Here is a 26,737-nt window from a genome sequence, read left to right on the forward strand (position 1 = left end):
AGTGGCCGCGGTTCGCCGTTCCCAGACAATGGGCGCTATGGGCAGCCGTGCAAATGTAAACAAACTGGCGGGTTGCCAGCAGATTACCCTGATGGGCCGCAGGTTGTCCACCACTGCATTAGGGACATTGTCTAGGCTAGAATTAAGCATCTGCTCTTTTCTCACTTTCAGAGGTCAGAGTGAGCCAGTATGTAGCAGTACAATGTACACTTCTGAGAGTCTCATTGAGTTTTGTGGCATTTAAGCTTTCATATAATAGTAAGTTACAAGAACTAGCCTCGTTTTTCAGACAGAAATTATAGAATCATAGAAATGAAAGGTCTTTGAGGTATGTACTAACCCTGTTCATCTCAGTGGCATGTTAACAATGAAGAATGACATATGATCAGTGTTAACTTCTCTAGTGATCATTTTAATAGGAAACACCCCTTCATTCTGGTGTCTTGGCAGGGCTTGGTTAGAGTCCTACCACTCGTTCCCTCTCTAGCCCATAATTGAATCTCTTTGTTGAGCCTGATGTTAAACTGACAGTCCCGCATGCTGAATTTCTCTGTAAATATCCCCAGAGCAGGTTGTGATTGTCACCGTTTCAAGGGTTAACTGCTCCTTCTGACTCCCCCCACCCCGTCATCCTTGAGGACATCCATTTAAAGTTTCAGGCTTCCAGTAGTCACCTCTCATGAACAGAGACCTGTGTCTCTTTCCCTCCAGACTGGGAAGTTAGATTTGCAGTCCCTCTGCACCTCACAGTGATTTTTCTCAGCAGATGTGACCGGGTTCGAGCACCTGGCGTTAACCTTTCTCCAGGGGTACAGCAGTGTATACCAGTTACCAAGCAACCTTCACAGAGCCAAATACATTCATTCTTAGAATAAAAGTATTATGGAGAAAACATATAAAACAACAGTAGAAGTTCCTATACACATGCTAAAAGTTCATCCCATTAATCTTACGGAATCCTAGTAAGCCATAGTCCTTCCAACCCTTCCGCAAGGATTGGGGATCCTCCTTCTTGGACAGAGGGTCCTGTCTGTTTACTGGGTCAGAAAGGAGGCCCTGTGTCCCAGGCTTTTGGTATAAACTCAGCCTGTTTATACCAAAAGCCCTTTATTTGTTTTGAGTCTCTGGAAAACAGAGTGTGAACCAATATATGCAAACCTCTCCAGGGGGTGATACTGCTGTAGAGTAGTTTAGTCTCAGTGACTCACCTTAGTCACCCCCTTCCCTCTCCCCCCCCCCGTTTTTAGTTCCTGAAGGCACTGTGGTAACCCTCCCCATGGAGTACTATGTAGTCATACATAAACCATGCATACATTTAGACCACTGGTCCCCAGAGATACTGCCTGGGGTTGCAATATCTATCAGAGTGATGTGTGTGAGATTATGAACTCTCTGTATGTATCTTTATCAAACTGCAAACTCCATTTCGAATGTGCAACTTGTTTGCCTTCTCTGTTGTCCTTTTACTTCCATCTTGGGCTGGAATTCAAGGGATAGTTGCCCAGGCTGTCAATGGAGGATGGTTAAATCTTGATGGTCTTCTATTCAAATAGAAGTACCCTACACAAAAGACTGGCTGCTACCCAGGAGAACTAGTTTATCAGGGGGAGGTTGCCTGACAATAAAGTCACCTGGTAAAGGTCTGTGGTCACCTGTTGAAGCTGATCGGTGTGTGTGGGTGGGGGAGTCATCACACAACAGGAGATTGGAAGGTTATAAAAGGGCAGGAGCTGCTCTATTCTGCATCTCCAGCTATTTTCACCAGACCAAGCTGAAGAGAGCTGCTGCTGCAGGAGCCTTGATGAGGTAGGGGGGAGACCTGGCTGTCTGAACAGAGAGACACTCAAGGGCTGGGTGAGCTGGAGTAAGGGGCGTTTCATTCAGGATGCTTGTTTTCTAAATGAATTGTGCTTTCTCTTTAGTAAAGAGTGACTGAGGTAGAAAGACTGTGTTTTGCTATTTGCTTCCCGCAACCGGAAGGCTCACAAGGTATTCTGGGGAACGTGCAAGAGCTGCTGGGGAGCCTTGGGGAAGATGGCACTAGTTTCAGGACCTAACAACTGAACTGTGGGGTCCTCATTGCCAAGAGTGGCGTCAGATGCAAGGTCTGCACCTGGAATGCATGCATAGAGGCCCAAAGGCAGGGACAGTGCCTAAACTCATCTTGCCAGAGCTGAGCCCATGTTATGTGGCTTCAGCGTTTAGATCCTCTCACAGCTTTCTGGCAAGTCTGCCGTAGGGGGAGCTTGTCCAGACCTGTGACAAATACAATGGGGCAGTGGAAAACTTCCTCCAAACTGGCCTGCCCTCCGAGAGCCACCTCTTGGGGTATGTCAAGAGTAGAGTGTGTAGTCCTGTATTCACTGAATTTAATTGACAATTTAGTTAACTCAGGTTAACTAAAATATGATTATAAATACAAGTTGAGACACTCCACAGCTCTTTGTTGCAGGACACCAAAATTGTTGGTTTACCCTCGGACTCCAAGGTTAGATGAACAAACACTTGTGGAATTGACTTTGTTCTCCTATTGTAACTCAAGTTCAGACAAACCTGAAGATTGAGGTCAGTTAAGTCTCCTTGGACCATTTAGCCCTTGACCTCAGCTGAAGTTGCATATAAGAGGGCTGATCATGGTGGTTTTTAGTGACTTGAGCATCTGTTCGCTAGGAAATGGGCTGACACCTTTCCCCTCTATTCAGACAGGCCAATGAACAGCCTTCAGGAGCCTCACTTGTTTCTGTTGGGTTTAAAAGATCTACCTAATACCTGTTAGCCAGAACAAACAATACTTGATTCACCACAGGTGTCCAGCTTGAAAGTGCTCCCCAATCTCTGCTGCAAGAAGGAATATTTTCTGTCTTTGACCAGTCCCACACTATTACCGACTGGCTGCCACAAGGGTGGGGGAGGGGGGTTCTCTGTTATTCTTAGCCCCCAGCTTCTATTTCTGTGAGTTCTTCGAAGGCTTGCTGCTGTTTCTCTGAGCTTTTCTAAGCAGAAGAATGAAGTTGACCAGATTCTTACTAATTTCACTGATCCCCACAGGACTTAGAATAGCAGCAGTGACAGCTTACAGTACTCTGGCCAGTTTTCATGCTGTTGCACCTGGTGATTAGCAGCAGAGGTAGAACTGCATCAGTTACAACATTTTGTGTTTAGACTATAAAGGCTATACAGTTTGCAGAAGTGGAGTTTTCACGCACTGAGGGTAATGATTTGCTTTTTATGCAATCTTCACACTGGGCTTTTTCTGCCACCCCGAAGAGTCTCCTACTATCTAGGTTTGGGTATTTGACCAGTCCAAAAATAACTAGTCATTTGACCAATCACATATTGGTCAAATAATGTCAAAAATGGTCAAATATTTTAAAGCATTAATTTATTAAAACAATAACGACAGTAACAAAAAAAAAGTGAGACTTTATGGTCTCCAGTAGGATTAGCCTTGTGTACTTATGCCTAGTAACAAAAAACATTTATGAAACAGAGTTATTTTAACACAGAAAAATGTGTAACACAATGAAATTAAGATTAAAAAATGAAAGAATGATGCAATCAAAAAGGGAGGCAACTGCTTATATCAGGATATTCTTGATGGAGTATTTGACAATATTTGGCTGTGGTCAAATAATAGATGCTCAACTGGACAGTCAATTGACTGGCTTGCCAAGCCTAATCTGGTACAATGGTAGCACTTAGTGTCCCTCGTAAAACAGAGATCCCACTATTTTAGAATTGACACTAAGATCTATAATTGTCATACTCAGCACCCTTCCCATGTACACACCTCTTGTTCCAGCAAATGCATTCTGGCATACATAAGGATTTGCACTGGGAGGTTTCTGAGAGTGTAGTGTCTTTTGCGATGTGGACCATTGTCCAGTAAGATCTAAGGTGAGAGCGCCAGGCCTAATATAGGATTTGAACTCTCCTCTCCAGAGGCTAGTGCACTTGTCTGTCTGCACTCCAAAATCTGCCACATTTTCCAGTTCAAATTATCTGGAAACTCTTACTTTCAGCTTCTGACGTATGACTGTCCCAGAGCTAATGCAGTTCATTGTAACTCCTTTTAACATGTGACTCTGTATAAGCAGCTGTACCTCCACCTCAAGCCATGCTCCAATCACATATTTCAAGATGTGCTTTGTTGGGATGGGTCAGAACTTGGACTGGAGAAGTCCAGAGAATATGTATGTCCTGCCTCATATGGTATTTATGATAAGTACCATCTTACTTTGTCATTATTGAGCCAATGCTGGAGTGATACTGGGGAAGGAAGGACACTGTGCTGCTGGAGGTGCTATCTACTAAATAAGACAAAACTTAGGTCCTTATATGGATTTGGTGTTCACTTACTCCCCAAGCAGTTAAACTGCTGCCATGTTTCACTTCAGAGGTTGCTAAATCATAGTGATTCCTGTGTATATTTTGTGTATAACATTAAGCTTGTAGATAACTTTGGGATTCTTCAGGATAAAAGTGTGGCTATAAGATACTTAATAATCAGGAGTAAGTGAAAATTTTGGAACATTTATTATTTGGGGTTTTTTTAAGATGCTTTCTTGAATCCAGGAGAACATGTCATATTGCTGTGTTGCATTGTCTTTTCCTCCAGGAAGTTAGAGAAAATTACAGCTGGCATTTGGGATACACCTTTGCCACTACTCTATCAGCCTGTCTCAAGGATGCATTACTGGAAAGTTAGCAGTTCAGGGGACATCTGTTTTAATGAAGAGATCTTGCTTATATGCAGCAATTCATGCTAGAGAGGCTGTATTCAGGAAATGAGGATTTCCTGTGTAATATCCTATATTTCTGTGTAGCTCCTTTTAACCTGAAGAATTCCAAAAGCACCTTGTGACCTTAAACTGTAATGTACTGCTTAGATTCTTGACTTTAAATTTTCAAAAGTCCCCAAGTCCCATTTTCAAAAGTGACATAGTCACTTAGGAACCTAACTCTCATTGAAAGTCGATGGAACTAGGGCCTGGCCTACACAATGGAGCTTAAAGCACCTTTCTGCTGGTGTAACTGTCCAAACTAGGGGGTTGCATTGCTTTGATTATTGTTTTCTAAACTCATGTTGTTATAGTTGTACAAAAGTTGTGAGGACCAGCCCATAGTCCCACTGACTTTCAATGGGACTTGTAGTCCTTAAGATGCTATTGAAAAGGTGTGTCTATCACTGTGGGGCCTGAGCATCTTCCTGTAATTATTCTACATAAACATCATTGCCATGCTTGGGCATCAATTCTTTAGTGCACAGCAAAACTGTGCAACAGTTTAGGACATGAAGAGAAGCAGAATTTTGAATCCAGCTGAAACTGCAGGGGGAATTTAGTGAGGCAGGATGTAATATGAGTTGAAATTTCACCAGGATGCTGTTGTTAATGGCCCATACAAAAAGTGCCATAGGCTCTTTAATAACCCAGTGTGGTCAGATTCTCAGTTTTGCATCCCCTCTGAGGACTGATTTAAACAAGCTGATTACCACGTTCAGTTAAGAAGAAAAAAGTTTCAAGTGATTTCTTGACCTGTTCAAAGGATTTTGCTTGTTGCCCAACCCCGAGAATTGTCTGAGAAGCCAGCATTTCACATCAGTCAAGTGTAGACCTTGAACTGATGAATTTGCTCTTTTACCATCTGGATACAGTAGAAGGGATGATATTTTTGCATTGGCTTACTGGATACTATCCAGAAAATAACATGTCTTGGGCATCAAAGAGCTAGATCAGAAGTGGTGCCTACCCTTTGGGATTGACTTTTTTTTAAAACATGGTTATGAGACATCCTGGAATGAGATCAGAGTTGCCAAAATTTATGATTTTTCTCTTTTGCCACCCCTAAATATTCACTTACGCATTCAAGCGTATCTTGGAGTTAAACCTCATTGTCTCTCTAAATGAGATCACTCCTGCCTGGGTAGCAGAACCAAGAGGGATGGGGGGTCAGCTTTGTCTCCTTGTAAACTCATGCACAGCAAGGGGTGGGGGTGGGGACCAGAGGTGAGAGTGGGACCAGCTGCTCTAGGGCCTGGGATCATTGCAGGGAGCGGGAAATGGAGGGGCTAGAATGGGACCAGGGGCAGGTAGAAAACTCTGGGACCCTCCTTCCCAACTTGGGGCCACCTCCATGCCTGCCAAGTCTTAGTACCTCCTCTCACTCCCCCTCCTGTCCTTCTACTTCTGCCATCCCCTGACTCCTGCAGTGCACCATGCATTTAAACAGAAGGCTGTGAATATCTCTGGGGCCTTAAACTTGGTATAGTCTAATGATGGATGCCCAAACTTTGCCATACTGAGTATTGTGTTGGTAATTTGTAATGAACCTATAGGCCAGTGGTGGGCAGCCTGCGGGCCACCTGTGGCCCGTCAGGGTAATCCACTGGTGGGCTGCTTGACAGTTTGTTTGCATTGTTCGCAGCAGGGCTTTGGAGCTGTGCTCTGGCTCCACTCCAGCTCCAGGCAAAAACCTGCAGCTCCCCTGCTCTGGAGCTGCTCCGCACTTCAGCTCCCATTGACCAGGAACGGCGAACCGCGGCCACTGGGAGCTGCAGGCGGCCGTGCCTGCGGATGGTCAGTGTAAACAAACTGTCTCGTGGCCCGCCAACGGATTACCCTGACGGGCCGCAGGTTGTCCACCGCTGCTACAGGCCATCCACACCAGACTTACATAAAACAGGGCAGATCGCAAATGGCCTCTCATCTTTCTTGCAGAGGAATGGTTCATGAAGACTACAGACCCAATCATGTGATGCTGCTTGGCTTAAGATAAATAATAAATAAGCTGTGACTTTCATGAGAGGCACTTTGGCCACCCTAGTCTTATGGGAAGAGTCCTCTGGATTTTAAATATCTTAGAACTCTATTAAGTGGTACACTGCTAAATACCCTGGCACTCGGTAAGGATTGAATTCACATTTTCACCTGTAAACTAATAGTTTTCTTTTAAGTCTACCCTTAGTCACTGCAACATTAAGGAAAATATGGCTTCCACTTTTGCAGCAGCCATAAAACCAACTGTTAGTTGTGTTGGTGTCTGTTAAATATGCTGATACATTAAGTGTCTAGATGTGAGAGGGTGCTAGGTTGAATTGGTAGTTTCTTACCATGTTTTAAGTGAATGCAGCATTAGTGAAAATTCTTGGATATACAGAAGTAGAGATTGAAGAATTGTCTATCTGAAGAATAGGTCCAACACAGAAAATTAAGGTGAAAGCCTCCTATCTGCCTGATCTCCACTAGGGAGCTTCAACCCCAACCTAGATTGAGCTTCTTGAGGGGGAAATGCAACTTGTGTATTTGGTGTGTTTGTTGATATTTAGGCCTGGTCAACTTTAGAAAAGATTTTTAAATCTTAGTTCAGTAATGTTGCAACACAAACTATGTTGATTAAGTAAAGGTTAAAACAGTTTAAATATGTCTATGTGAGGGATTCACACTGATTTAATTAGTTCCATTCTAAATCCATTTAAATTGGTATAACTTTTCTAATATGGAAAAGAAGTGCCAATTGTGTTTTTTGTGATGTGCACATTTGCCCACTAAGGAATGCACTGAGACTCCCAACTCACACAGACTTCAGAGTGCCATCAGATGGTGTAAACTTTCATTTCCACCTGAGCTAGATTTGAGCCAGCGACCACAAAGTGAAAGTTTTTAAACAGCTGTGTTAATTTTGGCGCCATATAAAAAGTAGCTAACCTTTCCAGCCTTCAGGCAATTGCCAAACAAAATAACCAGTAGAAAAAATTATTTTCTGTTTTTAAGATGTATTATGAACAATTGAATAGTTAAAACACAAAACACGTTTTTAAAAAGCCACTGTAAATGTGACTTGATACTGTTTGTCCTTGTTTGTGTTCCTTTGCGCCAGTCTTGCTAGTATACAACTGCACACTTGAACCAAAAGTGCTATAAAATAAAAAACGTCCCCTTCATCTGAAGGTCAGCGAAGGAGACATTGAGATTGTATGTTTGTAAGGCACTTAGATATTACTGTGTTGATTGTAATATAAAAACTTAGCTAGCTAGTTCACTGAGAGGGAAGCAGGCAATTGGGAATTTGGTTGCCCTCTCCTAAAAAGAGACTGGGAAGTCTTCTTACAAATAAATGAAACAATTTTTGACATAATTCAGAGATTAGAAAAAAGGAGGTGTCCAATAAATTAGCTACTTGCCCTTTGTATGTCCAATGGTCATTATTCTTAAAAGGTAATAAATACATACTGTCTTTTCATATTCTGAAAATAAGTCTTGCCTCTGTATTGCTTACTCCTCATTTCTAAAATCACTTTTCTTTTTGGAAACAAATCAGACTTCTTTCCAGCAGTCTTATGTGGTGCAAATAAATGGAGGTTTCTTCTATTTCTAAACGATAGTACACACAAGGCTGTAAGTACTAAATACTAAGCCACATGTCCTTCCAGAACATCTCTGTCTAGGTAGAACACAGAATGGTTGCAGAATTGTCAGTGTTCAATTCTTATCTATAATGGGTTTTTATAATCTCTTCCCCAAAACTTGTTAGAATAAGACAGGATCGGATCACATGATCTATTGAGCCTCATTCTCATTTCTTGCACAGCAATGCTTCTTTTTTTTGTTTTTTTTTTTGGCTTTGTCTACACTGGAAAGTTGCAGTTTTCAATTGATTGGTATAGTTTAAAACAGTACAACCCTATAGTGTGGACATAGTTATACTAGTGTAAAAGTGCTTTATATCAGTATAATTATTCCCGTATGGAAAGGGAAAAATTTCCCTGCTGTAGTATTTGAAGTGTATTATGGCTCCCCCTGACTCTGCCTTTCTGTCTTCAGTTAGTGGATGTGTTTCTCAAAGCCCATTGGTTACCACCTTCATCCTGGCCTCTGGAGGGACTAGGAGCAGTAGCTGAGTGGCAGTGAGGTGTTCCCAGAACTCCACCTTCTATCCCCCTCATTGCCACCACTTCCTCAAAACACAAGAGGAATTCACTGACTAAAAACTTAGTGCAGAATTAAGTTTGACCAGCAGTGCATCGTACCCCTCCAGAATGTCAAATGAACCTATATTTAAACCTCTGAAAACCAGGAAATGTAGAGTTAATGTACGTACCATCCCTGCACTGTAACAGTAACTGTACATTCTCTGTGTGATGCTCTAGTGCGACCCCTTTAACAGACATCTGTGAGGACACAGCACGGGAGTGTGATAGGAGGAACTGTCAGAGCGTGTCCTCACTAAGGGAAGAGTTGTGTTTAGGGCAGGACAGAGGTGAAAGTAAGCCGGTACGCCGTACCGGGGCGGCCCAGCTTCCCCACGGGGCAATTTAAAGGGCCTGGGGCTCCCAGCAGGGGCTGGAGCCCTAGGCCCTTTAAATTGTCACTAGAGCCCCACTGCTGGAGCCCTGGGGTAGGGCTGCGGGACTCTGGGGGCTAAAAAGTCCGGGGCTCCTGCTGCTTCTACTGCCCTGGCCCTTTAAATAGCTGCCAGAGCCCCACCGCCACTACTCCAGGGCTCCGGCGGTTATTTAAAGGGCCGGGGTGGTAGAAGCAGGGGAGCCCTGGGCCCGTTAAATAGCCCCCAGAGCCCAGGGGTAGCGGGGGGCTCCAGGGGCTATTTAAAGGGCCCAGGTCTCCAGCTGTCTCTGCTGCCCCGGTCCTTTAAATAGCTGCGGGAGTCCCGCTGCTTCCCCAGGGCTCCCGCAGCTATTTAAAGGGCTGGGGTGGTAGAAGCAGGGGAGCCCCGGGCCCTTTAAATAGCCCCCAGAGCCCTGGGTTGCTGCTGCTACCCCGGTGGTGGGGACACTTACCTTACAGGGTGGGCTGGGGCTGGCTCTGGCTCTGACTTTGACTCGCTAAGCCACTCCCCTTCCGCCCTAGGCCCCGCCCCTTCCAGGGCCCAGAGCTGGCCCCAGCGTACCGGTAAGTCACTGGACTTACTTTCACCCCTGGGGCAAGCTTAGTGGCACCAGCAGGCTACATCTGTCTTTTGCTCAACTCTGTCACCTGCTTTTCACAAACCATTCAAAAATTAGTAGATATTATCATCCTTTGACCCTTGTCCTAAGGGCTCTCTCTGCAACATACCTACACTAACGTCTGCATTATTACGTATGCTACCAGACTGCTACAGATCCGCATGGCAAGAATAGATTTTATGCTCCTATGCTTGCACAACCCGCATAAATTAGCACAGAAACGAGGGGTCTGTGATCCCTTTTGGGGGCACTTCTCTCCCCTGCTACTGCAGTGTTAGTCGTGTCAACCTTCTGCAAGTAATCCCTGCACTAATCAATACTGCTGTCTGTAACAAAGTGAAGTGCAGTTGCAGTCTCTTATGTAGATGAATAAGAGAATGCAGTTCTGTGTGACGCAGCACATCACTTAAAATGGCCCATTTACTTCATACATTCAGTACTTGCCAGCGCCAGGTTTGGGGCGGGGCTGTTGTGTATCTTAAATCTTTCTTTCCAGGTTTTCAGAGTTTCAAGTATAGGTGCATATGGCATTTTGGAAGGGTACAAGGCACTGCTGGACAACCTTACCTCTACATTAACTAAGTTTTTGGACAGTGCATTAATATAGTTTCTTAGTGCATGTCTATATTCAAAAAATTGCGTGGAATAAGTCTTTAATTACATCAATGCAAACTCCTAACTCTAAATGCACTTAAATAATTTAAACTGCATTTATACCAGTTTATCTTATTTTGATTACCAGCTTAAGCTAAACCAGTTTAAGTATATTTACATTAGGAGTGTACACTGATGTAATTAAATTGATTGAGTTACATCAGCACAAAAAATTGATGTCTAAACCAGCCCTTGGTTTCCCTGTTTCTTTTAAAAAGAAAGTGAAAGAAATGCCTATACCTGATGATGATAGCACTTCAGTGGTCCCAGTTAGGCTTTAAAATGTATACCTCAGTTGCAGGGGTTTAATGAGGTAGGGTAAGTTCCTACCTTTCTTACTGCTTCAGACTTTTTTGTTGTTGTAAGTCTAGGTTAACAGGCTAGCATATCATTTAGAAAACAAATGCTTTTTATTTGCAAAATATTAATAAGGGAAGTAAAAATTATGTGCAGCCCCTAAAGATACAAGAGTTCATATTTACAGCCAGAGAATTTCTCCTGTCCCTGAAGATGAGGCAAGGTTTTGTTTTGTTTTGTTTTCTTCTCCAACCCCTTTGGGAAGATCTTACTTATGTTTGATCAGACACTTACAATGTCAGGCACTTTTCTTTTGACCGTATTCACTTATGTATTGTTCTTTCTTCCTTCTGACACTCTGGTTTTCAGTCTTATGTGTTTCTCTTCTTTTGACAAATTTCAAGATGTTTCAGTTGGAAACAACTAGGGCTATGTGAACTGCCGTGGATAAAATAACGATAAAAAGGAGAAAAGTCTGTGAGTGATTCTTCTCTGTTTCCTGAGTCATTCCAGCCCCATTAATCAGTGCTAGTGCTGTGGAGGCTGTGTGGTGTGTTATGTCGCCAGCACAGCAGCTCCTCAGTCCCTTTCCCCCACCCCCTGCGTGCCTACACAGTGGGGAAAACTAGAGAGGGAAGCCATCAATCTTTCCCGTCACCACATGCCAACAGTGATTCCCCTCTCCACTTCCTGTTCTCTCTGTCTTGCTCACCACCTGTGTTTAGAATTAGCTCTGATTCTATAATCTCACTCTCATCCTTACCTGATCTGCTCCGAGAAGATAGCAAATTGTCATACTGCTATAGTATTTGTGAGTAGTGACCACTTGAGTTTGGATTGTAAAATAATTTCCCTTATAACAATCTGTTGTGACTCTCTCCATTTTCTGTAACATTCATTCTTAGGGCTGAAACTCTGCTTGCTTTCACTTCAGCCCAATGATGAACTTTTGGGAGAGTTTTAAAAAACTGTAGTTAGCCATTTGTATTATTTGCAGGGATTGAAATATATACTATGCACTTTCTCGTGAGAGGACTAAACTAGCTAGAGGCAGATATAGCAGGTGAATGGATGAGGGTTGGAGGCAGCCTGCAAAATAAGTCCACAGGCAGTAGTTGGGTTAGAAGCCCAGTCTTTATGCTCAGCTGCTGGGAGGGTTCTTATCAGAAAGCTTTTGTACCCTGTTTGGGGCTTGGTCTTGATATCTGCATCTCACTAGTAGGTGTTTTGAAAATTAGAAGTCCCATCCCCTCCTCTTTTGGCTACTAATAACTTGGAGCCTCCGGGTTCTACTCCATAATCTCATCAGTTTGTCTCTGTCGAATAATATGGCCAAGTAAAATCTTTATTCTCACTGTCATGTAGTTTGTAGCCTGATCTAGATTATGAATAAAATTCCCAGCTATCACTTTGAGGGTTGACAGGTTCTTGTCCCAAGATCAGGCCCAGTATTTTTAAAATTATTGTATAGTTGAGAACCCCGATGTGCACAGATACAACACTCACAATGTAGGAACTCTTTTATATTTACAAATAAATAATTTAATAATACATTTAGCAAAGTCTCCCACACTTTAACTCAGTAAGATAGATAGAGATAATACAGAAGTACATCTGAACATCCACACTCACACCATCCCTTCCAGGACAACCTGAAATGTTAGCCATTATCTTCCTCATCACCGTCACCCTCCTTATCTTCGCCAGTGGCCATCATTCTGGCCCCTCTCAAGGGCTACATCTCTCCCCCCTACTGTCCTGGGATGCCACTTTTGTAATATGTTACACTGACATTACCATATCTAATGCATATTTAGTAGGGGTTTTCCCCCTCTTCCTTATATGTATTTCCTCCCCTTACCAATGTTAAGATGTCCTTCTTCTACGGGTTAGTGTATTTATGATTTCACCTCATTAACATATATGTCAATTCATTACCATGGCACTCTTGCAGTCAGATGTTCCGTCCAAAACCTTCCAGAAGCTGGTGTGAGTTCATATGCTGTTCTTGGCTGATGTCCTTATAGACAAAATTCCCCCCTACACTCTACTTCCAGTTCCCCAAAACTTATGAGTTACCTAAGTTTATCTATGCCAAAGTTCATAGGCCTCAAGCCTCATGCTAACTGCTGAAGCCAATGACTTACAGGACACAAGCCTGTAGGTTCCTTGCATTATTGCTGACTATAAAAAGCAGAATATAATGCAAAGCAGTGAATATAATAGAGGTAAGCTGGCCCACTAGGCTACAAGCTTGTATATAAATAAACTTTCTAGACAAAAAATAATTTTTTTATGGCCTTGGTAGAGTTAAGGTTGTAAGCAATATGCTTCTCAATTATTTAAGAAGAAAACTCCTACGGGAACGTTGGTAGTTTTTACAAAACCCCAGCAGGTGTTGGCCCGTCTGTTCAAAGCTAAGATTTTGCTAAAAACAACAAAATATTTGGAAAGAATGGAAATGTCCAGTTAAGAGCATCCAGATAACCCTAACTCTGCTCTTATCTGCTGCCACCCTTCTGTTGAGTGTATAATGGTGATATTCTTATAGACTTCTGAAGGGTTTTTGATAGGAACTGAGCTTTAAATCCACTTTATGTGCATAGCTTAAGTTGTCTGAGGAGCCAGAGGAACAGTAATACATGTTTGATACATGTGATCCCCCTATGATCTCGATGTGTAAAACTACTTCATTTGGGGTTCGCCTTTATGAAGTTCATAACCCTAAATATGGTAGCCATGGTCAAAATTTTGCGAAGGTGAGTAGTGATTTTTGGGTCCCTCGATTTGTGGGTGCTCATTGAAGGTGCATGAATTGGCCTGATATTCGTCAGAAGGTGTGTCCACAGCAGTTGCTGAAAATCAGATCCCGAAAAGGTGTCTTAATGAGCACATACAAACTGAGGCACCCCAAATCAATAGTCACCTTTGAAAATCTCTGGTCCATGTGTCTATGCTAACTTTTGCAGTATGACAGCACTCATATTTGAAATTACATAGAATATCATTCAGAACAATTCCTAAAAAGTGTTCACCTCTGTCAAAAGATTTAAATCTGTATTTTTTTTCCCAGTGACTGACTGCTCATGGCCTTAAAGAAGGCAGAAGTATTTTGCTGTAGTGATGTAAAGACAGGTGTACTTTGGTTTATATGCTACAGCAGTAGTGCTCAGTTAATCAACAACAGTACATTAACTTTAGTCACTGACAATGATTAAATGTGCTTTTGAAGATGGGATTATCTACTGCCTTTCAGTTGTTCCCGGGGTTGAGATACAGGTCAGAGTTAGGGTTAGCTTTTCATGGCTGTGCTTTCTGCTGTTTGCTTTTTGGGGTTTTTTATGGAACCTGAACTCGGAAGTTCCAAATTAATAATGTTTCTGTAATTTGAGAAAACTACAATGTTGTCAAGCCTTTTCCTTACAAGATAGATATTTACAAACTTATTTAAAGATTAAAGCTTTTGCCTGAGAGTTTTCTTAGTTTTTGAATGCATTTTATTGCAGTTTCTGTCACTTAGACATCTGTTAGGGATGTCTAAAAGTTGTGTATACTAATTTGGACATCTGTACAGTTTGGAGAGACATTAACAAAATAAACTTGTTTGCAGTGTTGTTGTAGCCTTTTTAGTCCCAAGATATTAGAGAGACAAGATGGGTGAGGTAATATTCTTTATTGGACCAACTTCTGTTGGTGAAAGAGACAAGCTTTCAAGCTTACACAGGACTCTTCTTCAGTTTGCTGAAATAAACTTGAGTTAGTTACAAGTCATAGAATGCAATAGAGAAACTTCATTGTGAAACTTTGGCTGCAGCTGTTTATGTCTAATGGAGCATATGACACGCTACTTTGAATGGTGCATGGAGCATTAGAGAGAACATGGAACATAGCACATATGTCTGCCAGCATCCTAAAGTTTGAATGGCATAGCCACTTAGATGAAGATTTCAGGCAGCCACACTGGTCAAGAGCTTGGAAGTTTCTTCATGTGCATTATAATGGCACGTGGGTACCATGCCTTATCCTGAAATAATTGTTTTAGTCCCTATAATAGATAAACCATCTCCAGACTCCTTGGAAATAGCAAAAGGCCCTCTTCCTTGTTGTCTAAGGACAGCTCAGGAAAACATACGGGGGGTGGGCAGGGGCTGGCTGGCCATTTCCCAGGTCAAACCACTTTTGATCTGTGAAGGGACAAAAACAAATGAGGAAATTTTTCATAGTCAAACACTCCATTCATTTTCGTCACTCCTGAATTTTGGAAATGTCTTGCCTTATTTGCTTCAACCTTTTCAGAAATCTTTTTTTCTGGCAGACGGCTCTGTTTGCAAATGTTCAGGCAGACTAAGTGGCCCTTTGAAGTGCCTGGTGTGCAGTGGGTGTTCAAAATCAGCTTGATAATGGTATGAAGAATCTATATAGTGTGTGTGTGTGTGTTTATACACTCCCAGCAGAAGTAAATATAAATGTACCCTTCTAAATGAGCAGTATAAGCAAACTGCTAGTGCCATTGTGGTTTAAAAAACGCAGTTTATGGCAATAGACAGATTTTCTGTCCTTATATCCAGCAATTACACTACATTCTCCAGTTTCAACAGCTGGATTTCTTATGGAAACCAAGTTTGGTAGCTGAGGAGGAGGTCCAGATATTGTATGCATCCTCATCTCTAATATGGAGGTGTAGCCGCTTGAGAAGCTGGGTCTCTACATAGAATCATAGAATATCAGGGTTGGAAGGGACCTCAGGAGGTCATCTAGTCCAACCCCCTGCTCAAAGCAGGATCAATTCCCAACTAAATCATCCCAGCCAGGGCTTTGTCAAGCCGGGCCTTAAAAATCTCCAAGGAAGGAGATTCCACCAGCTCTCTAGGTAACGCATTCCAGTGCTTCACCACCCTCCTAGTGAAATAGTGTTTCCTAATATCCAACCTAAACCTCCCCCACTGCAACTTGAGACCATTACTCCTTGTTCTGTCATCTCTCACCACTGAGAACAGCTGAGCTCCATTCTCTTTGGAACCCCCCTTCAGGTAGTTGAAAGCAGCTATCAAATCCCCCTTCATTCTTCTCTTCTGCAGACTAAACAATCCCAGTTCCCTCAGCCTCTCCTCGTAAGTCATGTGCTCCAGCCCCCTAATCATGTTTGTTGCCCTCCGCTGGACTCTTTCCAATTTTTCCACATCCTCCTTGTAGAGTGGGGCCCAAAACTGGACACAGTATTCCAGATGAGGCCTCACCAATGTCGAAGAAAGGGGAACGATCATGTTCCTCAATCTGCTGGCAATGCCCCTACTTATACAGGCCAAAATGCTGTTAGCCTTCTTGGCAACAAGAGCACACTGTTGACTCATATCCAGCTTCTCGTCCACTGTGAACCCTAGGTCCTTTTCTGCAGAACTGCTACCTAGCCATTCGGTCCCTAGTCTCTAGCAGTGCATGGGATTCTTCCGTCCTAAGTGCAGGACTCTGCACTTGTTCTTGTTGAACCTCATCAGGTTTCTTTTGGCCCAATCTTCTAATTTGTCTAGGTCCCTCTGTATCCGATCCCTACCCTCTAGTGTATCTACCACGCCTCCCAGTTGAGTGTCATCTGCAAACTTGCTGAGAGTGCAGTCCACACTATCCTCCAAATCATTAATAAAGATATTAAACAAAACCGGCCCAAGGACCGATCCTTGGGGCACTCCACTTGAAACATGCAGTTCTCTATCTTGATGCCAAAAAGAAGGCAACATGCAGGGGCCGGTGGTCTCTAAAGAACACTCTATAAACAAGTCACACGGTAGGATTTGGTGTGGGCCATACTTTGGTTGTCCTGCAATAAGGGCCCTACCAAATTCACAGTCCATCTTGGTCAATTTCACAGTCAGAGGATTTAAAAATTGTAAATTTCATGATTTCAGCTATTTAAATCTGAAATGTCACAGTGTTATAATTGTAGGGGTCCTGACCCAAAAAGGAGTTGTGGGGGGGAAAGAGGTTGCAGTACTGCTACCGTCACTTCTGCACTGCTGGCGGTGGTGCTACCTCCAGAGCTGGGTAGCTGGAGAGTGGCAGCTGCTGACCAGGAGCCCAGCTCTGAAGGCAGAGCTGCTGCCAGCAGCAGCGCAGAAGGAAGGATGGCATGGTATGCTATGGGTCCTCAGTCAGCAGCTGCCACTCTCCAGGCACCCAGCTCTAAAGGCAGCAGCGCAGAAGGAAGGATGGCATGGCATGGTATTGCCACCCTTGCTACTGTGCTGCTGCCTGCAGAGCTGGGTCTTCTGTCAGCAGCTGCCACTTTCTGGCTGCCCAGCTCTGAAGGCAGTAGCACAGAAGTAAGGGTGGCAGGGTATGGTACTTCTGTGCTACTGCTGACGGGGTGCTGCCTTCAGAGCTAGGTGCCTGGCCAACAGCTGCCGCTCTCAGGCCGCTCAACTCTGAAGGCAATGCAGAAGTAAGGGTGGTAGTACGGCAATCCCCCTAAAATAGTCTTGTGTCCCCTCTGCTACTCCTTTTTTGGTCAGGACGATCGGTTTGAGAAACGCTGGTCTCCCCCTATGAAATCTGTATAGTATAGGGTAAAAGCACACGCCACACCAGATTTAATGGGGGAGAACAGATTTCACGGACCGTGCTGCATTTTTCATGGCTGTGAATTTGGTAAGGCCCTAGCAATAAGGTAAGCACAGACGTTTTAGTTATGATTAGACTTGGCAGGATTCAATTTAAATCGATAGGTGTCAGTAAATGTCATTATCAGATGACACTCTGAAATCAACAACAACAACAAAACCCATTGGTAATAGTTGTTCCGAATGAAGCCTGCCCCTCGCACCTTGCAGGTGTCACTGGCCCTGTGGCCATGCAGGGAGCCCTCTGCAGCCCTGTTGTCATGGGAGTGAGCAAGCGGGGCTGTAACAGCAGGGCTGTAGAGGGCTCCCTGCACAGCTACATGGTCGGTGACACCTGATCCCTGCAGGCACAAGTCACGGAGGAGCCTGCAGTTTTTACACTTGCCCAAGAGTATCCCCATTATTTTTTGTGGTTTTACAATCACATTTTTTTCCTATTTAAAAAAAAAAAAAAAGACCTCCCATAAATGGGAAGCTCACCATCTAACTAGTCATGAAGGGGAAACAATGAAAACGGTTATAAACAAAATGCCATCAAATCCTCAAAGTAAAACTGGGAGAATTTTTTTCTTATCTTAGTTATAGGAATCTTAGATGTTACTTGTAACAGTAGTAGATAATCACACTTCTATTTGAAAGATTTTTTTTAAGTTGATGTCCTTTTAACATGTAAATTTCCTATGTTATGATTAATCTTTGTAGTGGTTCCATAGTTAAGATTGAAAGCAGGGTTACACTTGCACACCCTTAACTTTACAAAAAGTATTTTCACATAACATTGTTTAATTATTTTCAAAGTACACAGGAATTTTTCTGGTAAGTTTGGAGGTTATTGATCGAACCCTGCCAGCTTAAGTTTCTGAGGGTACATCTATAATAGTGCAAAAGAAAAAAAAATGCGATAGCAAGTTACAGAGCCCAGGACTACAGATTTGGACTTGCATTACAGCACTAAAAATAGTACTGTGGATGTTTCTGCTTGGGCTGGAATTCAGTCTCTGAAACTCAGTAATGGGGGTGGGTGGGAACATCTCTGTAGACCTGGGCTCTAAGACTTGCTGCCACTGGGAGTTTTTTGCAGCGTAGATGTACCTGAGCGAATGATCTGCCTGAGAGCCGGGACAGAGGAAAATGAACTTTCCAAAAATGTTAGTTGTCATTTAACCAAACTGTATATATTAACTCTTTTTAATCTTTCTATTAGAACACCTCTGTCAATATTTTCCCATCAATAGGGATAAACCTTTTATGTTCACTGGAATGAGAAGTCAATTTCTTTTGACACTTTGAACATTTTGAGGAGAAATGTCTGAAATTCCCTTCACTGTCATCCTGAGCTTCTGTATCAATATGATTAACATGCTAAAAGAAAAATTTAAGTTACAGATCCAGAGCAAAAATGTAATCCCTTGCCTCTGTTGAAAAGTAGTCATTTCAGAATTCAATTTCAGCCAGTGCATTTGTTTTTACATGTAATTTGACTGGTTAAAATTATTCTAGATTTCAATATTTATTTAAGGTAAACAATAGGAAGTTTTAATGACTGATCACAATAACTGTTTCTGGACAATCATGAGCCAGGATATCTTTTTTTTTATGTAACAATTATACTTACCTTGTAGAAGGAAATCATAGAATCATAGACATCTAGGGCTGGAAATATACCTCAAGACCTTATCTATTCCTGCTAGCCCCCTGCACTGAGCAGTACCAAGTATATCTAGGCCATCCCTGACAGGTGTTTGTTTAACTTGTTCTTAAAAACCTATGATGATGGGGATTCCACAACCTCCCTTGATAAATTATTCCAATGCTTATTATCCATGTCTTTCTTAAAGTGTGGTGCCCAAAACTGGACTAATGCCAGTTACAGCAGAACAGTTACCTCCCATGTCTTACATATGACAGTCTTATTATAGTTCCAGAACTATGTGTGTTTTTCTCAGTTGCATCACACTGTTCACTTGTCTTCAATTTGTGATCTACAATGATCCTTTTCAGCAGTACTAGTGCTTTTTTCCTATTTTGTATTTGTGCATTTGATTTTTTTTCCTTCATAAGTGTAGTGCCTTATTGTCTTTATTGAATTTTATCTTGGTGATTTCAGATCAACTAAACAATTTCTCAAGATCATTTTGAATTCTGATCCTGTCCTCCAAAGTGCTTGCAACTCCTCCCAGCTAGGGATCATCCGCAAATTTTATAAGTGTTCTCTCCACTTCCATTATTGAAGTCAGTGATGAAAATATTTAATAATACCAGACCCAGGACAGATCCGTGCAGGTCTCCATCACATACATTCTTCCAGTTTGACAGGAAACACTGTAAAATAAAGAGTAGAAGGAAATGTGGAGTAGTTGAGGCATAACCAATGTCTGAAAAACAGTGACAGCCAAAGTGAAAGAAGCTGTGAAAAAGCAATGATGGTATAAAGTATTAAATGTTTTCATTACAGAATAGCGTCATGGATCGAATTTTCTCTGGTATTCAGCCAACTGGGAAGCTCCACCTTGGCAACTACTTTGGAGCCATCCAGAACTGGGTGAGGCTTCAGGAAGAGTACAACTCTGTGTTATACAGCATTGTAGATCTGCACGCTCTCACAGTACCACGGGAGCCAGCAGTCTTCCGTCAGAGCATCTTGGATACCACTGCCACTCTCCTTGCCTGTGGTATCAATCCAGAGAAGTGCTTCCTTTTTCTGCAGTCACAGGTCAGTGTCCCAGTTATTTAAAACTTGATTCTCAGACATGGCTATCTGGTGTTCCCTATGCACCTTGCTGAGCACACATAGCAATGTGCAAGTCCTTTATTCTTTTGTACTGACTTTCCTAGAAATTCTTAGTGGTGTTAGATTCCAAACTCCTGCCTTCACTAACTCTCTGCAAAGGTCAAAGATTTGTTCACTAAGTCCATCCTGGGATACATATATTTCCCAAACAGTTTAGGACTTTGTGGATCTTAAGTCAAATTTATTAAAAAACAGTGAGTCTTGGTAGCAATAGTGAAAGCTTGTAGTGTAGAAAGGCAGAGTCCACTCTTGCAAGCACAAGTGGAGCTACAGAGGTGCTGAATAGAGGGTCTGAATTTTACCAGTTGTAGACAAGTCCTAGTTTTCATTATCCTCCTCCTTGAACTTGGTTTTTGTCCATGGTTTGTGTGGAGTTTCCTGTGCATCTGTCAAACAGAAGTGCTGCAGAAGACAAACCTTAGAGGATTCCTTAATTCCCTGCCCTTTTGAGTGAGATTCTCAAGTAGGATAGATTTCATATAATGTTCCTTCACTAGTACTACTATGTCTACTAAGGCCTGCTCTACATTAGAAAATTCCACTGGCTTAACTAAATGGATTTTAAATCCATCTAGTTAACCCAGTGAAGACTTCTAATGTAGATGCACTTAAAACAGTTCAACTTTTGACTAAACCTATTTATTTCTATTTGAGAAATTATCTCATGGTTTAAACTGGCTGAACCCTGGCTTAAGTGCAGTGGGGCTGGCACCAAGTTAACTAGATTGATTTAAATTGGTAATGCAACTTTTCTAATATAGATATGGGTAAACTGTGGTCCTTTTGATCCTAAACATGCTAGCCTGCCTGTTTATAATATCTGGCATCCCTCACAAAGGTATTTATGCAGATACCACCTCCCTAGAGAGACTATTGTCTATGTATTAAATGTCCATTGTGTGTTAGTCATTCTCTTGTTCAGAGATTCTCAACCTTTTTCTTTCTAAAACAACAAAGAGTCTGGTGGCACCTTAAAGACTAACAGATTTATTTGGGCATAAGCTTTCGTGAGTAAAAACCTCACTTCTTCGGATGCATCCGAAGAAGTGAGGTTTTTACTCACGAAAGCTTATGCCCAAATAAATCTGTTAGTCTTTAAGGTGCCACCAGACTCTTTGTTGTTTTTGTAGATACAGACTAACACGGCTACCCCCTGATACTTTTTCTTTCTGAGACCCTCCCTTACTTCCTCTCCCCCCAACAAGCTATAAAAACTCCACGGCCCACCTGTGCCACAACAACTTATTTTCTGCATGTAAAAGCCAGGGCCAGCGTTAGGGGGTAGCAAGCAGGGCAGTTGCCTGGGGCCCCATGCCACAGGGGTCCCCGCAAAGCTACATTGCTCAGGCTTCAGCTTCAGCCCTGGGTGGCAGGGCTCAAGGCCCCAGGCTTCAGACCCATGCAGTGGGGCTGGCCCTGCTCAGTCGATCCCCTGAAACCTGCTCGCAGCCCTCCAGGACTCTGGTTGAGAACCACTGCTCTAGTTACCCTCTTTTGGTAAACCAGTTCAGAGGTTCCTTTTTTTCTTCTTCCTGGTGTGTTTATTTTTTATTAGTTAACTTTTTAACCCGCATTTACAGCATACCATCCTCTGGAAATTTGTCTACACACATTTTTTAACTTGCATTAATTAATTATTAACTAGCTCAAGTTAGCTAACACATTTGTACATGCTAGTCTGGATAAGTCCACAGGCAGTTTTGTGGAATGTCATTAGTATGTACGTATATGTTTGCCAATTAAATCAAGTTTAAAATTTCCTCCAGTGTAGACCTATCCTGGGTGAATGACTGTTATCAGAAATAAGTTTGGGATGCTAAATAGCTTCAGATGTTTTCTGTCCCTGACCATAGGTGTTGACCAAGAGATATCTCATTGTCTTTTTTGAGGCAGGTATTATGTTTTGCCCATAATTCCTTTTTACCAGTATTTCTCCTTTATAGGAAATTTCAATTATTGACAGACCAGAAACCAGTCTGTCACAAGCCTTCATTTCGCCCAAGTGATTGTATGAATCATAGCTGAGTTCTTTTTGGAAGCCAGTGTAGCCGCTAATTAAATTGAATTGATAGTTCTGTGTTAAACCCCAGTGTCCCTAGTGAGTGATTCCAACTCCTGTGTAGCTAGAGTTTTATAACTTATAATACAAACAAGATTTCTTAATTGTAACTGTGTTTCATAGAACCATAGAATATCAGGAGGTCATTTAGTCCAACCCCCTGCTTAAAGCAGGACCAGTCCCTAACTAAATCATCCCAGCCAGCGCTTTGTCAAGCCTTACCTTAAAAACCTCTAAGGAAGGAGATTCCACCACCTCCCTAGGTTCCAATTCCAGTGCTTCACTACCCTCCTAGTGAAAAAGCTTTTCCTAATATCCAACCTAAACCTCCCCCACTGCAACTTGAGACCGTTACTCCTTGTTCTGTCATCTGGTACCACTGAGAACAGTCCAGATCCATCCTCTTCGGAACCCCCTTTCAGGTAATTGAAAGCAACTACCAAATCCCCCTTCATTCTTCTCTTCTGCAGACTAAATAATCCCAGTTCCCTCAGCCTCCCTTCATAAATCATGTGCTCCAGACCCTAATCATTTTTGTTGCCCTCCGCTGGACTCTTTCCAATTTTTCCACATCTTTCTTGTAGTGTGGGGCCCAAAACTGGACACAGTACTCCAGATGAGGCCTCACCAATGCTGAATAGAGGGGAATGATCACATCCCTCGATCTGCTGGCAATGCTCCTACTTATACAGCCCCAAATGCCGTTAGCCTTCTTGGGAACAAGGGCACACTGTTGACTCATATCCAGCTTCTCGTCCACTGTAACCCCTAGGTCCTTTTCTGCAGAACTGCTTACTAGCCATTTGGTCCCTGATCTCTAGCAGTGCATGGGATTCTTCCGTCCTAAGTGCAGGACTCTGCACTTGTCCTTGTTGAACCTCATCAGATTTCTTTTGGCCCAATCCTCTAATTTGTCTAGGCCCCTCTGTATACTATCCCCACCCTCCAGAGTATCTACCACTCCTCCCAATTTAGTGTCATCTGCAAACTTGCTGAGGGTGCAATCCACACCATCCTCCAAATCATTAAAGAAGATATTGAACAAAACCGGCCCCAGGACCGATTCTTGGTGCACTCCGCTTGATACCAGCTGCCAGCTAGACATGGAGCCATTGATCACTACTTGTTGAGCCTGACAATCTAGCCAGCTTTCTATCCACCTTATAGTCCATTCATCCAGCCCATACTTCTTTAGCTTGCTGGCAAGAATACTGGGGGAGACCGTATCAAAAGCTTTGCTAAAGTCAAGGAACAACACGTCCACTGCTTTCCCCTCATCCACAGAACCAGTTATCTCTTCATAGAAGGTGATTAGGTTAGTCAGGCTGACTGTTCCTGATCACTTTCCTCTCCTCTGAGTGCTTCAGAATTGATTCCTTGAGGACCTGCTCCACGATTTTTCCAGGGACTGAGGTGAGGCTGACTGGCCTGTAGTTCCCCGGATCCTCTTCCTTCCCTTTTTTAAAGATGGGCACTACATTAGCCTTTTTCCAGTCATCTGGGACCTCCCCCCGATCGCCAGGAGTTTTCAAAGATAATGGCCGTTGGCTCTGCAATCATATCCGCCAACTCCTTAGCACCCTCGGATGAAGTGCATCCGGTCCCATGGACTTGTGCTCGTCCCGCTTTTCTAAATAGTCCTGAACCACTTCTTTCTCGACAGAGGACTGGTCACCTCCTCCCCATGCTGTGCTGCCCGGTGCAGTAGTCTGAGAGCTGACCTTGTTTGTGAAGACAGAGGCAAAAAAGGCACTGAGTACATTAGCTTTTTCCACATCTTCTGTCACTAGGTTGCCTCCCTCATTCAGTAAGGGGCCCACACTTTCCTTGACTTTCTTGTTGCTAACATACCTGAAGAAACCCTTCTTGTTACTCTTAACATCTCTTGCTAGCTGCAATGCCAAGTGTGATTTGGCCTTCCTGATTTCACTCCTGCATGCCTGAGCAATATTTTTATACTCCTCCCTGGTCATTTGTCCAATCTTCCACTTCTTGTAAGCTTCTTTTTTGTGTTTAAGATCAGCGAGGATTTCACTGTTAAGCCAAGCAGGTCGCCTGCCAGATTTACTATTCTTTGTACACATTGGTGTGGTTTGTTCCTGCAACCTCAATAAGTATTCTTTAAAATACAGCCAGCTCTCCTGGATTTCTTTCGCCCTCATGTTTGTGGTCACTGTATTCGTTCTTCGTGTACTCCTAGGGTGCCCCAACTTAAAAGAATTGCTAAGGGTGGTTTTCACCCTGTTGATTTTAAAACTGTAGCAACACAGGAACCAGACTCACTCACTGGGGACACTGTGGTTTAACACAGAACTATGAATTCAACTATCAATTCAATGTATTGACAAGTATTTTTGAGTGATGAGTGTGTATTAGGAATATAAGCAAGGTAAGGCTGTAATGCAGGGCCTACAGGTTAAGATCTGTAAGATTTCAATTTAGCCATACGAGGCCTCTGGCCAAAGGAGGCTTGACATAAGTAGGTGACCCAGGAATAACCCTATGCCAGTAAAGCTACACCAGTTTACATTCTTTTTTCTCAGTCTTTAGGTGTAAACTTGAAGCCGGTTCAGTGTTCTCTTGATCTCAAATGTAAAGCAACTGGGATTTTGTTTGCAAAACGTTCCGCTTAACATTTTTATTGTATGAATTTTTGACATGAATCTCCATGTCGTACTCCCAAATTTGGAAACAGGTGTAAGAATGTTAGCTACAGAGCTATAAAGGTAAAATTTTAAACAGATACATTTTTTATCTTATTTCTCCTTTATAATAAAGATGACTTCATAATGTTTTTTGGGTTGTTTGTATTATTTACATTAAAAAATGAATATTGTCTCCTGTCTTTTAACATTTTATTAGAAGACATGGGCAGCAACTTGAGGATTGGGTTGATGACATCACACAAGTTTGAAAGCTGAGCTAATGTGGTCCAGTCTGAGCTAATGTGAACCAAGCCTTAGAATGTAATGGAAAGATTCCCTTGACTTCAGTGAGTGTCTGAATAAAGCTCCTAGTCTCTAGCTGATGGTGGAAGGCTTTATGCGTCTTGCACAGCATAAGCAATACAGAAGTTGATTCTTTCAAAGTCCCTTGAGAAGGCAATTTCTTAGTACAGTCTGTGAGACACTGAATATCCTGAGCTCCCTTTGCCATCCTTATGGGTTTAGGATGCTCCATACCTTGCAGGATCAGGCCCTTAGTATTTAGAGTTCTCTTAGTAACTATAGAGATTATACACTACAACTATCCATTATATTTCATTTATCATTAAGCCAAATTATAAATGTCACACAACAGCTTGCATCCATTTTGGGGTATCAAATTCAAGAAAATTCTAATTGTTATTACAGAGCCATGGTACAGAGTCAGCATCTTAATAGGAACCTCTGGATTTCAAGAACATATAACATTAACAAGGAAGCATTCTCAAACATAAAGTTACTGCCAGTGATGACTCTTCACATTATGCAGTGGGTAGACTGGCCTCAATTAAATTGACTCTGGTACCTTTGACCTTTGGTATTAATATGCTCCAATTATCCATTGATGGAAAAATGTTCAAAGTTACCAATGCACTGTTATCTAGGGCTTGTCTATGCTAGTGATCTCAGTAATTCCTAACGGAAGTAGAGGGACAGACAGTTGAAGCACAAACAATTCGCTGTATCTGGACGTGCTGAATCACATTCTGAACCACTGCAGTTTTGCCTATGGCCATGCTACTAATGTTCAAAACTGTTTCGATTGCAGTGCTCTTTGAGAAGTACCTATTCCACAGTTGCCAGCACAGCTCTCAGAAGCAGTGGATTCTGGGAGATTTTAAAATGCCATCGGAATACTGACGGACAGTAAGAGAAAGAGTATTTGAGTTGTTTGTGCTATCCAGATTGGCACTAAATTGTTTAAACTGAAACAATATTTAGACTTGCTGAAAACAAATGGCATTTGGCAGTCATGTAAATCTAGTGTCATACCTTTGTGTATACTACAAGTGTGTCACAAAAAAAGACAAGGGGAATTCATAGTACTGACAAGATCATCATTACAGCCTGTTCTGTACCTGTGCAGATTCTAGTGTTCTCAATCTGATAACTTGAACTATTAAATTCACTCAGCAAGGAAGAAATAAAATTCAAGAATGGGTAAAATTAACAAATATGTCAGTGCAGTACCAGTGAACAGATTTTTTATAAAAAAATTAAGGTGAATATGTTGCTTAATTTGAGGAAATTAAGGTCTACAAATGTGGGCTCCATTTGTGCACATAAACACACACACACAGTTCATTTGCACATGAAAATCAAGGATAGATTTGGTAAAAACAGGTTTTGTGCATGAAGATTCTATCATTTGCA

The 26,737-nt window shown here is 42.4% G+C and overlaps 1 protein-coding gene across 1 annotated transcript in view; it reads left to right on the forward strand.

Annotated features, from left to right (window-relative positions):
- The window catches only part of WARS2 (tryptophanyl tRNA synthetase 2, mitochondrial), an 84,594-nt gene that overhangs the window by 15,152 nt on the left and 42,705 nt on the right, over positions 1-26,737 (forward strand). Inside the window, exon 2 of the mRNA XM_054042499.1 lies at positions 19,985-20,242. Coding sequence (XP_053898474.1) covers positions 19,985-20,242 — 258 coding nt within the window. The remainder of the gene's footprint in view (positions 1-19,984; positions 20,243-26,737) is intronic.

The sequence above is a fragment of the Malaclemys terrapin genome, chromosome 1 (assembly GCF_027887155.1).
Source record: "Malaclemys terrapin pileata isolate rMalTer1 chromosome 1, rMalTer1.hap1, whole genome shotgun sequence".
Classification (NCBI taxonomy): Eukaryota; Metazoa; Chordata; order Testudines; family Emydidae; genus Malaclemys; species Malaclemys terrapin.